The sequence below is a fragment of the Jaculus jaculus genome, chromosome 7, assembly GCF_020740685.1.
Source record: "Jaculus jaculus isolate mJacJac1 chromosome 7, mJacJac1.mat.Y.cur, whole genome shotgun sequence".
Classification (NCBI taxonomy): domain Eukaryota; kingdom Metazoa; phylum Chordata; class Mammalia; order Rodentia; family Dipodidae; genus Jaculus; species Jaculus jaculus.
The window spans coordinates 147,588,683-147,602,636 of record NC_059108.1 but is presented as its reverse complement, the minus strand read 5'-3'; the positions used below and the strand labels follow the sequence as shown (position 1 = coordinate 147,602,636).

General features: G+C 49.8%; 1 protein-coding gene across 4 annotated transcripts in view; it reads left to right on the top strand.

The window, feature by feature from the left end:
- Positions 1–12,598, top strand: part of Tecpr2 (tectonin beta-propeller repeat containing 2) — an 85,007-nt gene extending 72,409 nt beyond the window's left edge. For all 4 annotated transcript variants that reach the window (XM_045155165.1, XM_045155167.1, XM_045155164.1 and 1 more), the window contains exons 19-21: positions 9,417–9,558; positions 10,055–10,204; positions 10,802–12,598. In XM_045155165.1, the coding sequence (XP_045011100.1) occupies positions 9,417–9,558; positions 10,055–10,204; positions 10,802–10,956 (447 nt within the window). In that variant the 3' untranslated portion in view covers positions 10,957–12,598. The remainder of the gene's footprint in view (positions 1–9,416; positions 9,559–10,054; positions 10,205–10,801) is intronic.
- The last annotated feature ends 1,356 nt before the right edge of the window (positions 12,599–13,954 follow it).

Sequence of the window (13,954 nt, the reverse complement as noted above, 5' to 3'; positions counted from 1 at the left end):
TTTCCCTTGGCTTTTCGAGGTAGGGTCTCAGTCTGTCCCAGGCTAACCTGGAATTCACTATGGACTCTCAGGGTGGCCTTGAACTCACGGTGATTCTCCTACCTCTGCCTCCCGAGTGCTGGGATTAAAGGCATGTGTCACCACGCCTGGCTCCTAATGGTGCTTTTTTTTTTTTTTTAATATTTTATTTATTTATTTGAGAGTGACAGAGACAGAGAGAAAGCTAGATAGAGGGAGAGAGAGAGAGAATGGGCGCGCCAGGGCTTCCAGCCTCTGCAAACGAACTCCAGACGCGTGCGCCCCCTTGTGCATCTGGCTAACGTGGGACCTGGGGAACCGAGCCTCGAACCGGGGTCCTTAGGCTTCACAGGCGAGCGCTTAACCGCTAAGCCATCTCTCCAGCCCCTAATGGTGCTTTTATGACTCACTTGGCTATGCATCTGCACCCAGCATGTCCTCTTGAGTGGATGCCACCAGGGATCTTTGCTCTGCCTCTATATAGACCTTATCTGCCAGAAAGAACTGTGGAGCCAAGATTTGGCAAATAGCCAAAGCCAAACTAATGTTTAAAACATTACTTGAGGGCTGGAGAGATGGCTTAATGGTTAAGGCACTTGCCTGTGAAGCATAAGGACTCAGGTTCAATTCCCCAGTTCCCACGTAAGCCAGATGCACACGGTGATGAATGCATCTGGAGCTCGTCTGCAGTGGCTAGAGGCCCTGGCGCACCTATTCTTACTCTCTTTCTCTCTGTCTTTCACTCTGTGTCTCTATTTGCAAATAAATAAAATATTTTTTGTTGTTTATTTGAGAACGACACAGAGAAAGAGGCAGAGAGAGAGAAAGGGGAGGGGGGAGTGGGTGTGCCAGGGCCTCCAGCCACTGCAAAGGAACTCCAGACATATGTGCCCCCTTGTGCATCTGGCTCACGTGGGTCCTGGGGACTTGAACCTCAAACCGGGGTCCTTAGGCTTCATAGGCAAGCACTTAACTGCTAAGCCATCTCTCCAGCCCTCAAGTAATGTATCTTAAAAATATTTTATTTGGGCGCCCATGCTCTATCTGTTGCTCTCAAGTAAATAAATAAAAATAACAAAAAAAAATTTTTTAAAAAAGTGTTTGCTACCACACCCAGCACATCTAAAAAAAAAAAAAAATTACTTGGAGAGATGGCTTAGCAGTTAAGGCACATGCCTGTGAAACCTAAGGACCCAGGTTTGATTCCCCAGGACCCATGTAAGCCAGATGCACAAGGTAACACATGCATCTGGAGTTATTTGAAGTGGCTAGAGGCCCTAGTACGTCTGTTCTGTCTGTCTTTTTTTTTTCCTGCTCTCTCTCTCTCTCTCTTTCAAATAAATACATAAAATATATTAAAAATAATAAAACTACTTTAAGTTCAGCAGCTATAAGTATTGTTTAGCCATAGGGACAGGATTAATAGTGCTAACCCATGAACACAGGAGATCTTTCTGTCTTCTAGTGCCTTCATCTCTTTCTTCTGTGGTGAAAAGTTTTAATTGTAGAACGCCTTTCACCTCCTTGGTTAGGTGTGTGTTGTTTTATTTTGAGGTGGGTCTCACTCTAGCCCAGGGTTACCTAGAACTCACTTTGCACTCCCAGGCTGGCCTTAAACTCACAGCGATCCTCCTACCTCTGCCTCCCAAGTGCTGGGATTAAAGGCATACATCACCACACCCAAGATTTGTTTTTGTTTTTTAATACATCATTTTTATTTATTTATTTATTTGGGGGAGGGAGAGAGAATGGGCACACCAGCGCCTCTAGCCTCTGCAAATGAACTCCAGATGCATGTGCCACCTTGTGCATCTGGCTTACATGGGTTCTGAGAAATTGAACCTGGGTCCTTTGGCTATGCATACAGACACCTTAACCACTAAGCCATCTGTCCAGCATTAACATTTCTCAAGCAGCCAAACCCCAGACACTTGGTAAAGTATAAAGCACTGCCTACCATTCCCTGGGAGCCTGCCCAGACTAACAGGAGGGAAGGAGCGGTGCAGAGCATAAGGCGTCCCAGGCCCAGAACAGGAGCCTGGTACGGAGCTGGAGGGCTGCAGAAGGGCTGTCCTGACCCTCACTGATGCTGCCGGTATCTCATGGGAGGGCCGGATGAGGCAGTGGACCAGTCAGCCCAGCATGCTCTGTGGAGCCTGCTGCCCTTCCCCACAACACGTGGAAAATGGGCTATAGTGGGAACCACTGTGAGTGAGCTGCTAGTGCCTCTGTGCACCTGTGAGAAGAGAACACAGCAGCTGTCTTCAGCGGCCTGTAATTAGCTGAGTCTTAATGTCAGACAGCCCTTCTTAGGAGAATGTGCTGAACAGGAACACTGCCATCAGAGTTACCAAGCACTAGGTATTAACTCAAACACAGGCTGGGCATGGTGGCACCCTGTGATCCCAGTACTCAAGGCAGAGGCAGGAGGACTGTGATATCAAGGCCAGCCTGGCCTACATAGCAAGATCCTGTCTCGGGTAGAGAAAGGGTAGGGGATGTAGCTCAGTGATTGATACGGCCATTTTCTTAGTACAAGGCCTTGGGTTCTAACCCATCTCCATGTAGCACCAGAAATCAGTAAATAATGGGAAGCAGTCCTTGTTGGCAGTTCTTGGCAGAACCTCTATCATCTGATGCTCAGATGGCCTCTCATTGAAACCTCACTATGGCCCTTACACAACTGCTGCGCCTACATTGAGACCCTTCTCTGCACCTTGCCAAAGTGCCCTGGGGACCCTTGGCTCCTTAACTTGATTCCAAGAGCACAGTAATCCCACCTGGAGTCTCCTGGTGTTTCACCTGTACCAGGCAGCTTGAGAGGAAAGAATTGTCCCTTAGTGCTTGATAATGAGTGGTGAGCCTGAGGCTTTGTCAGCAGAGAACATGGGACAGCACCCCTGCACCCATCGCTATTTAAAGGAAACTTGACAGTCACTCTGATCTGTAAACATCTGTGTGTGTTGATGGCTGACATTACTCCAGAATGGGGACCTGGCTCCTCCCTGCTCTGCTTCACTCCCTTTCTGTAAATGACACAAGCATATGTGTATACTTCTCCCAGCTTACCAAGACTATACATAACTTTCAAAATACATTTTTAATTAAAGTTTATTTTTTATTTTAATTTTTTTTAATTTATTTGCAAGCAGAGAAAGAAAAGAGAGACAGAGTGAATGGGTGTGCTAGCTCTAGCCAGTGCAAATAAGCTCCAGATGCATGCATCATTTGTACATCTGGGTTTTTTGTTTTTTGTTTTTCAAGGTAGAGTTTCACTGTAGCCCTGACAGACCTGGAATTCACTATGTAGTCAGTCTCAGGGTGGCCTTGAACTCTCAGCCTACCTCTGCTGGGATTAAAGTTGTGTGCCACCATGCCCAGCTTTGTACATCTGGTTTTATGTTTGTACTGGGGAATCAAACCTGGATCCTTAGACTCTGCAGGCAAGCACCTTAACTGCAAAGCCATCTCTTCAGCCTGTTTTTTTTTTTTTTTGTTTGTTTGTTTGTTTGTTTTTTGGTTTTGGTTTTTCAAGGTAGGGTCTCACTGTAGCCTAGAATGACCTGGAATTCACTCTGTAGCCTCATGGTAGCCTCCTACCTCTGCCTCCTAAGTGCCGGGATTAAAGGCATGCTCCACCATACTCGGCTTCAGCCCTATTTTTAATTATTTGTTTGAGAAGAAAAAGAGAAACAGACAGGCCTCCTGCCACTGCAAACAAACTCCAGATGCGTGCTCCACTTTGTCCATCTGGCCTTACATGGGTACTGAGGAATTGACCCTGGGTCATCAGGCTTTGCAAACAAGCATGTTTATTATTATTATTGTATTGTTGAGAGAGAAAAAGAGGCAGAGAGAGAGAGAATGGGTGTACCAGGACCTTTTAGCCACTGTGAATGAACTCCAGCCACATGCGCCCCTGGTGCATATGTGCAGCATTGCATGCTTGTGTCACTTTTACACCTAGCTACATGGAACCTGGAGATTCGAACAAGCATTCTTAGGCTTCACAGGCAAGTGTCTTAACTGCTAAGCCATCTTTCCAGCCTGCAAACACCTTTTTTATATTTAATTTATTTGAGAGGGAATGGGCGCACCAGGGTGTCTAACCACTGCAAATGAACTCTCGATGCATCTGACTTATGTGGATTCTGTGGAATTGAACCTGAGTCCTTAGGCTTCGCAGGCAAACGCCTTAACCATAATCTCACCAGCCCTGTACTTTTTTGTTGTTGTTTTGCTTTTTTGAGGTAGGGTCTCACTCTAGCTCAGGCTGACCTGGAATTCACAGTGTAGTCTCAGGGTGGCCTTGAATTCACAGCACTCTTCTACCTCTGTCTCACGAGTGCTGGGATAAAAGTGTGTGCCACCATGCCCATATGCACCATGTACATAAATTTTTAAAACTGTTTCTATATTATTCTTGAATCTTAAACTTACTTTACAAGGTGCATTATTCATTCTTATTGATGAATTGTACTATGTTGTGAGTGTGTGTATGCAAGTATGTGTGCACATGCGCATGTGTGTACACATATATGGAGGCCTGAGGAGTACATCACTTCTGATTTCCCTGAAACGGCGTCTTTCGTTGAATCTAGAGCTCACCATTTTTCAGTTAGACTGGATGACCAACAAGCCCCGGGGAGCCTCCTGTCTTCACCCCTTAGTGCAGGGTTGTAGGCATGTGCTAACATGTCCAGCGTTTTTATTTACTTACTTACTTATTTTTGAGGTACGTCTTACTCTAGCCCAAGCTGACCTGGAATTCACTATGGAGTCCAGGGTGGCCTCAAACTCACTGTGAGTCTCCTCCCTCTGCCTCCCGAGTGCTGGGATTGAAGGCGTGAGCCACCACTCCTAGCTCGTGTCCAGCTTTTTCCATGGGTGCTGGGGATCATGTGCAGCAAGGACTCTATCCTGAGTCATCTCCCTCACCTAGTCCCTTTATTCATCTTTATGAGGTTTTTTTTTTTCTTTTGGTTTTCGTGGTAGGGTCTTTCTGTAGTTCCAGGCTAGCCTCGAACTGACTGCGATTCTCCTACCAAGTTCCAGGATTAAAGGTGTGTGCCACGCCACCATGCCCAGCTCATCTTTATGAAGTTTTTTTTTGGGGGAGAAGGGTTCGAGGTAGGGTTTTGTTATAGTTCAGGCTGACCTGGAATTCACTATGTCGTCTCAGGGTGGCCTCGTACTTATAGCAATCCTCCTACCTCTGCCTCCCCAGTGCTGGGATCAAAGGCGTGCACCACCACGCCCAGCATTTTTATGAAATTTTAAGGGTGAATAAGTCAAAATTTTAGCTTCTTACTGTTTTATTCACTTGACATTTTTAAATAATAATTTTGATTAGAAATGTAAAAGTGTGAACCATATTGCAAATTGGTCATATTCCCATTGGGTTATCCTCTTATGTCCCATCTTCCCTGCCTGCATTCCATTGAGACCCCTCCTCAGTGAGGTTGTCAGTAATCACTGCGGGGTCATGAATGCACTAATCAGCTCCTGGGGCAGCGGCAATGCCTCACAGCACACATTTTCCACCCTCTGGCTCTCACTTTCTTTGCCCCCTCTTTTTTCTTGCTCTTAGGGGTTAGAAGTCTCCTTTAGTGTTGAGCGCTCAGCAGCCTCTGATTTTCTGCCTGTTGAGTCTCCTCGGTGTCTACTACATCTCCCTGGAGGTGGTCCTGGAGGTGCTCCGGCAGTGAGAGCAGCACTTACATTTATCCCGCCACTTCCTCTCTGATGTCTCCTGGGCCCTGGCAGAGTGAAAGCAATGACTTGTCTCTTGCTAGGCAGTCGGTGTTCTTTTCTTGTCATTCTGATGGGTCTTGAGTCTCCTGAACCTAAGAGGCCTACTCTGCCTTGTTTAGGGATGTATGAATGGACATTTTCCATGTAGGTCTAGGCTGGGAATATTGGGGAGTGTAGCCAGTGACAAGAGGGCCTGGTTCTTACTCGTGGTTGATTGTGGTCCAGTGGTCTACATTATAGGACTCAAAGGTATTTTGTTGTTGTTGTTGTTTTTGGTTTGTTTGTTTGTTTGAGAGAGAGAAAGAGAGGGGGAAAAACAAAGGCAGGGAGAGAGAATGGACATGCCAGGGTCTCCTGCCACTGCAAATAAACTCCAGATGCATGTGTCACTTGTGCATCTGGCTTTATGTGAGTACTGGGGAATTGAACCTGGGCTGCCAGGCTTTGCAAGAAAGCGCCTTTAACCACCAAGCCATCTCTCCAGCCCAAAAGTTTTTTGGGGAAAAATATTTTTATTGATAACCTGATACGGTGGCACATGCCTTTAATCCTAGCACTTGGGAGGCAAGGGTTGGAGGATCAACCTGAGTTTGAAGGTAGCCTGGGTGAGTGAGACAGGGTGAGATCAGGTCAGCCTGTGCTACAGTGGGGCCCCACCATGGAAAAACTAAATTGTGTGTGTGTGTGTTTGTGTATGTGTTGTAAGCAGACACAGAGAGAGATGGGCACACCAGAGTTTCTGGCCTCTGCACTCCAACTCCAGATGCATGTACCACCCTGTGTATATGGCTTCTATGAGTATTAGGGATTCAAAGCCGGGCCTATCTAGCCTTCCAAACAAATACCCTTACCCGCTGTGTCATTTCTCTAGCCTGAAAGTGTTTGTTTTTTTAACTTTTTTATTTTATTTTACTTTATTTGAGAGAGAGAAAGAGGCAGATGGACAGAGAATGGACACACTAGGGCCCTCAGCCACTGTAAACAAACTCCAGATGCATGCACCACTTTGTGCATCTGGCTTATGTGGGTCCTAGGGAATTGAACCTGGGTCCTTTGGCTTTGCAGGCAAGCACTTTAACTGCTAAGCATCTCTTCAGCCCTAGCCTGAAAGTTTTGTAATTGTAGATTCGCATGTGTATATATGTTCAGCGTGATGGCTGAACTCAGGGCATGTGTGGGCTTTGTGGTTCCAGAGCCCCTCTCCTGCATCTCTGCTGTAGGGCCTGGCAGCCTGTCCTCTCTGCTCATTCGGTGTAATTGGAGAGTAGGCGAACCCTCTTTCCTTTCCTGGGCCCTTTTGCCTTCTGTATCTTCAGAGGCTTGATTTAGAACAGCCTTCCCCAAAATGTGTACTTCAGGTTCAGGGTCATGGGGTAGAATCAGGCATCCGTGACCAAACTGCAGGTTAAACATGCTCAGAGTAGATATCTTGCGCTCATTCTGGTTCCACTAACATAGCAGAGCTGGCAGTGGGCAGGCCAGGCCCTGTGGCCCTGTGGTGGTCCATGGAGATTCAGCCCTATAACTGGAGCAGGCAGAGGCTGTGGGGATACCTGGCATGTGAGGTGCGCCCTCCAACCTTGAAGGTGAGTGCTTGGGTTCTGTGCCCTGTGGTGCTTTGCAAGGCTGAGCTAAACCCTGGCACATCCTGTCCTCTGGTCACAAAGAGTTCTTCTCATGTCACTTCACTCCACCACAGCCTTCTCCCACCCTTCCTGCCCAACTTCAGTGGCCCTGTGTCCTCCAGGCCATGACTCTAACCTCCTCACCCACCATTCTGGTAACAGGACCCACCATTTCCTTCTTTTATTTGTGTATGAGAGCGCAAGAGAGAGAAAAAGGGGCAAATAGAGAGAATGGGTTCACCAGGGCCTCCAGCCACTGCAAACAAGCTCGACACATGCGCCCCCATGTGCATCTGACTTTACATGGGTACTGGGGTATCAAACTCAGGTCCTTAGGCTTTGTAGGCAAGCACCTTAACCACTGGACTATCGCTCAAGCCCCCACCTCCCCTTTCAACCCCTTATACATGTATGTTCTTCTCTTGGGCCTGTCCCTCATAGCATAGGGAGTCAGTCTTCCCTTTCCTGAGTCCCTGCTGGTGATGCAGGAGAGTCTGCCTCAGCTGTCCTTTGCTAGTCTGTGGACTGCAGGACATCACTGGGGTGTGCCAGAGGAGGGAGCTCTTCACAGCAACACTTGTGCTCTCTGCATCTCTGTTGGAATGTCACCAATGGACAGGTGTTCCCTAGTGTACACATGAGCCGCTGACATGGGCAAGCTGGGGAGGGTGTTGTAATAGTCAGGGTAGACCAGTGCTCTGGCTCCCTGACCCTAGAAATATGTCAGGAGACAACCACACCCAGTAAAACCAACCAGCTGCCTTCAGTCTGTAAGGGCTAGACCAAGAAGCATATGAGGTGGGTGCTGGCACTGGGTCTCCCTGTGGTGGCTGCTCATAGAATAGCCACACCTGTTACCTCACCACCATCGGCATCCTTTAAGTCTCAATCATTGGCCCTAGAAGTGAGGTATGCAAGACTAGGTACCCCAATTCACTTAGCAATAGGTAGGATAACCCGCACCCAGAGTACAGCGGGCACAGTGTGACTCACTGGGAAGGCAAAGACAAGGGAGGGCTCAGTAGTGGGAGCCAGCAGAAGTGTGATAATCAATGAACAGGAGCTCACTGTGGCTGGAGTGTGGTACAGAGCACATGCCATAACCATACTCATGTAGCCCTGAGAGCGAGGCACAGACAGATGAGTGTCAGCGGTTAGAGCACTGCCAGAGCCCCCAGGTCTAGCAGAGGCTAATGCGGCCAGAGTTCTGAGACAGCAAGGACAACCAAGTCCAGGAAGGAAAGCGTCAACAACAGAAAGCAAGACCCTCAGGCTTCAGCTGCAGGCCCCTCTGCCCTTACACACATGGAAATTTCATCCAGCTGGGGTGCGGCCAGCTCTGGAACAAGAACCAGGGTGTTGTGAGTGTGGACAAAGACTAACAGGGCAGGTGGCCAGCCTGGTCCCCACCCAGGACCCAGCCCTGAATGGCTTGTCCTCTGCTACGTCTCCCGTGGTCTAAGCAGCCCTAAAGAAGGGTACAGGAGGAGGACAGCTAGAGCCAAAAGGAGACCTCTAGGTGGGTGTCAGAGCCCAGGTGAGCTTGACCAGGCTGGGAGGCTGCCCCTGTGGGCCTCATTGTGTGTGAGGATAGCCAAGGAAGAGTTGTGCACAAGTAGGTGGCAAAGTGTCTTTCTGCACTGTCCTCTGTGGCCCAGACTCCTGACCTGTGTTCTCAAGTCACTTCACTTTACCCCACTACCTTCATCTCTCTCCAGCTGAAATCTGGGCTAGTTGTACGGTGGGATACCCCACCTACTTCGCCTGAAACTCTGAAGATGCCTTGAGTGATTTTCCTCCTGTGAGAGTGAGCACCAGGGGCAGAACTAAGTCCACCTTGATTTACAAGGAGGCTGCGCCCGCCTCGTCCTTGTCCCACCTGTTACACCTGCTGCTCTGCCTAGCCCCTATCAGGCAGGATGTGCCTGCACAGTCACTGCCTGCCTGCGCTTCTCCAAGCCCCTTGCCTTTTGTTATCCCGCCCCTTCTTCCCTGAGGAATGTCCATTCCTGTTTCTAGCCTGCCGGGGTCACCCTGATCAGTGTCTATTCCAGCCCCAATGACCAGATGTTGTGGGCACTCGACAGCAGATGGAATGTGCATGTCCGAAAGGGGATCACTGAGGAGATGCCTGTGGGGACAGACTGGGAGCACGTGCCAGGTAGGGTCAAGCCAGCAGGCATCCCCACTGTCCCCCACATAACCACAGTTGTCAGCCAGCATGTTTGTGGCCACAACCCACAGCCCAACAGGCTGGGCACTCAAATCATGTGGGGCTGTTTTGACCTAAGGTCTCCCAGCCCCACTGTCTGTAGAGCAAGCTGTCTTTCACCCAGTGGTTGCCCTTCCCCACCCAACCTGTTGGCCTTGTGATTCTCTGCTGAAGCAGAACCTGTGAGGGTCTACGGACGCTTCTCGCTGGAGTCCCAAGCCAGCCCACTTGTGAAATAGCAGCTTTCTCATTGCCTAGACCCTTCTGTACATCATGAGGCTCTGGTGGCTGAACCAGCCCTACCAGGGCCTTTCCCTCAGTGCCCAGCATGGTATAGTGCAGAGCCTGGTGGCCACTGCAGTGTCTGGAGGGAGCAGCTCAAGGAGGGGCGTGCTGATGCTGCCCTGTGTGTTCAAACTGAGCAGAGTGCCTGGTTTGCCCACAGGGTTGCAGGCCTGCCAGCTGGCACTGAGCAACAGAACTGTATGGGCCCGCTGTCCAAACGGTGACCTCGCCCGCCGCTATGGCATCACAGAGAAAAACCCTGCTGGGGACTACTGGAAGAAAATCCCTGGAAGCGTGTCATGTTTCACAGGCAGGTGCCGGGATGTGGTAGGCTGCTGTGGGCCATTTCATGAGGGACACTTGAAAAGGCTGCTCCCGCCTAGCTCTGTACCACTAGAGTCACAGCCAAGGACTGTGACCTCTGAGGGAGGGAGTAGACACAGTATGCCCCAGTCGCCCTGCTCAGACACAGTGCTGTGCTACAGTTGAGCAAACTGTTGAGAGTGATGGCTCCAGTCTTTAATCCTAGAACTGAGAAAGCTGAGGCAAGGAGACTGCTGCAAGTTTGAGGCTAGCTGAATCTACATAGTGAGCTCCACACTAATCTGGGGTACAGTGCGAGATCTTAAGTCAAAAAAAAACAAACAAAAAAACGGGCATGGTGACATATGCTTTTAATCCCTGCACTCGGAGGCAGAGGTAGGAGTTCAAGACTAGCCTGAGACTCCATGATGAATTCCAGGCCAGCCTGGGCTAGCTGAATGAAGCCCAGGTTGGGAAAGTGGTTCTTTCCACTGTGAGCTAGATGTGACCAAGTCCAGATCAGGATATAGATCTCTGACTGCTGCCTTTGCCCTTTGCCCCAGACTGAATGGTTAACAAGACTAATTGGCTATTGTCCCTGCAGTGACCTCATCAGATGAGCTGTGGGCAGTGGGTCCTCCTGGCTACCTCCTCCAGCGGCTGACAAAGACATTCAGCCACTCACACAGTACCCAGAAGAGCAGCCAGATGACCACCCTACACCCCGAGGACCTGGAGGACGAGTGGGAGGTGATCTGAAGGAGCCCCGAGCAGCCACGTGGAAGGCAAGAAGCCGAGGCTTTGTACTGGACACTGCTGTTTTCAGGTTGTTCCCTGTGGACATGTCTCATCAACCCTTAGCCAGACATGTCTGGACCAGCTGAATACCCCACATTTGCTTTCATTCATGTTTATTTCCACCTTATTCCAGAACCTACAGCCTCAGTACTTGGCCAGAGCTGTTGCTGTAATAGCAGCACCGCCGATCTCTTGCCAAGGACACCTCTAAGTGGGGACAGTGGCACTGCTCAGTTGCATGCACTAGTTACCCATGTGCTGCAGTAAGTTCTCATCAGCGACTCCAGGTCCTCTTGTGGGCAGTGACCCAGGGAACCTCCAGAAGCAGATGAGTCAGAGACAGGATGGGGGTGAGGGGCACACCTGAGGCCAGCTCAGGCAGCAGGGCACCAAATCCCCAGCCCAAATAGAGCTGCAGGTCAGCACTCTGCAGCCACTAGATGTGCTTGATGACTGTGTTGTCTCCTCACAGGGTTCTCCACTTCTCCCTGAGACACAGGCCACAGTGCATAGTCCATGACAGGCATTCCAGATGGAAAACTAGTTGTCAGTGTCTGATGGCGGTGCACACACACACACTTTACTGCCCACATAGAGGGTAGCTGCCCACCTCCTGTAACACATTTTAGCCAACATATCAGCCAGTGGATACAGATGAAACACAGGTGTCCATGTGATCTATGTAGTCTGACTTGGGGTTGCTGGTCAAACAAGGGAGCTGAGTCTTGCCAGCTAACCCGAGATCTTTGGAGTGATGTTAATGTGCTGGTGGGCATGCTCAGATCTAATCATTGCCTTTTTTGTCTGTTGTATTGCAAATCTGAGTAGATACCTCATTTGAAATCAAATCTCACAAATTTAGAAGGTAAATGTATCTTCAGAAAACCATGGAAGGTCTTTTGTTCCTTCAGATAGTTTATCCTGAGCCCATCCTGTCTTGACTATGGTGTCACACACAGGTAGCTGTCCTCTTGACTCACATAGCAGCCAGTATCTTCAGTTGATATAGGGTTGATGTCCCAGCAGGTGGGAAGCAGTGCCTGCTCTCCACAGTTGCTGTGGCTTATCACACTGGTCTTTGGGGACAGTTAGCACTCTTCTTTCAGGCACCTGAGCTCAGGACAGGCTGCCCTTGCCCCGCTGCCCTCACTCCTGAAGGAGCTAATGACACTGCTCCAGGCTGATTGCTGCTTTTAGCCTACCTGGCACAGGCCATACTCAATGCCCATTTTCTAAGTATGTGAGTCAGAGAGCCCCTGGGGCCCAGCGGAAGGGCCCCAGTCAGCTAGGAAGCATGAGGCTACCAGGTGGGGACAAGATGCGAGACCCCTGATGTCACTTCACTTTTTTAGAACCCAAGAGTTGAGTTCGGTTGACAGCAGAGGTGGCCCGGCAGGGCTGCTCCTGCTCTGCGAATGCTGTGCCTTGCCCAGCCCCCACCACGGCAGCCCTCCCCTAAGCCCACGGAACTGGAGTGCAGTTGAACGCAGTCAAGTGGACACTTTTAAATGACTTCAGCTTCAGTGCTTTGTACGATTTCCTTTCTGGTTTTAATTTTCAGTTGTGCTTTGAGGTCGTGCAATAAACCAGTCTTTTCCAACAACCCTGCTGAGTCTGATGCTGGAGCTGGGAGAAGGCACTCAAGCAGACGTGCCTGCCAGCCTGCACCACACCTGCACAGGAAAGCCACCAGCTGAGCAGTGCTGAATATGCACCAGTATGGCCAGTGGGCAGTGGCCACTGCGGAGCTACGTGCACAGTGTGGCAGCCTTGGAGAGGACACCCGGAATGAGGTTGCCCAAGACATCAGGCTTTTAGGCTGGCCTCTAGCTCACCATGTAGCCAAAGCTGGCCTAGAACTCCTGATCCTCCTGCCTCCACCTCACAAGTGCAGAAATTACAGTTGTGTACCACCGCCCAGCTAAGAAGTCAGTTTTCAGCAAAGAAATCCACAGGTGCAGCTCACGTTCGGAATCCCCACTAGGAGGCTTCTGTTGTGCAGAGATGGCCGGCCCAGCTTTGTGTCCCCTCCAGAGCCATGGGAGGTATGTGTGTGTTCCATGAGAGAGAGAATGACTGAGAACTTGCTTCCAGTCACAGAGGGGACACTGGGGTAGAGCCCAGCTGAACATCTGTGCTGGCTGGTACTACCTCACAAACATCTGAGAGCTGCTGGGGGACGGGGGTTAGATGGGCAGGAGCTCCATGGAGGGCACACTGCAGAAAAGCCCTGACCCTTGCAGGAAGCATTGTGGTATGGGCAGGAGCAAACATACAAGCTGCTGTGCCAACTACATCTGTGGCAAGATAAGTCATTAAACAGACAAGGCACAAAGCCAGGTGTGGTGGCACACACCTTTAATACCAGCACTGGGAGGCAGAGGTAGGAGGATCACTGTGAGTTTGAGGCTATTCTGAGACTCCATAGTGAATTCCAGGTCAGCCCAGGCTAGAGTGAAACCCTATCTTGAAAAAAATCAAAACAAGAAACAAGGCAGAGAACTGCATGGAGGGCCTTTGTAAAGTCAAGTGATGCAGAAGTCATAGAAGAAAACTCCCAGAGGTTAACCTCTTCAGAATATGGGGTGTACACTAGAAATCTGGAGTGAAGCTAGGGATGTGGCTCATTGGTCAGTGCCTGACTAGGGCGCACAAGGCCCTGGGTTTGTTGCCCAACACTGCAAACCAAAAGTCCCTACCTACACTTGGAAGGGAAATCTAGGTGTGACGGAGAGCTAGAACCTCAGCACACGGGAGTTGGCAGGACGGTTACCAGCCTGGGCTATGGAGTGCGACCTTCTCAAAAAATCTAAACAAAGCTGGGCGTGGTGACGCACGCCTTTAATCCCAGCATTTGGGAGGCAGAGGTAGGTGGATTGCTGTGAGTTTGAGGTCACCCTGAGACTACATAGCGAATTCCAGGTCAGCCTGGGCTGGAGCGAGACCCTACCTCGGAAAA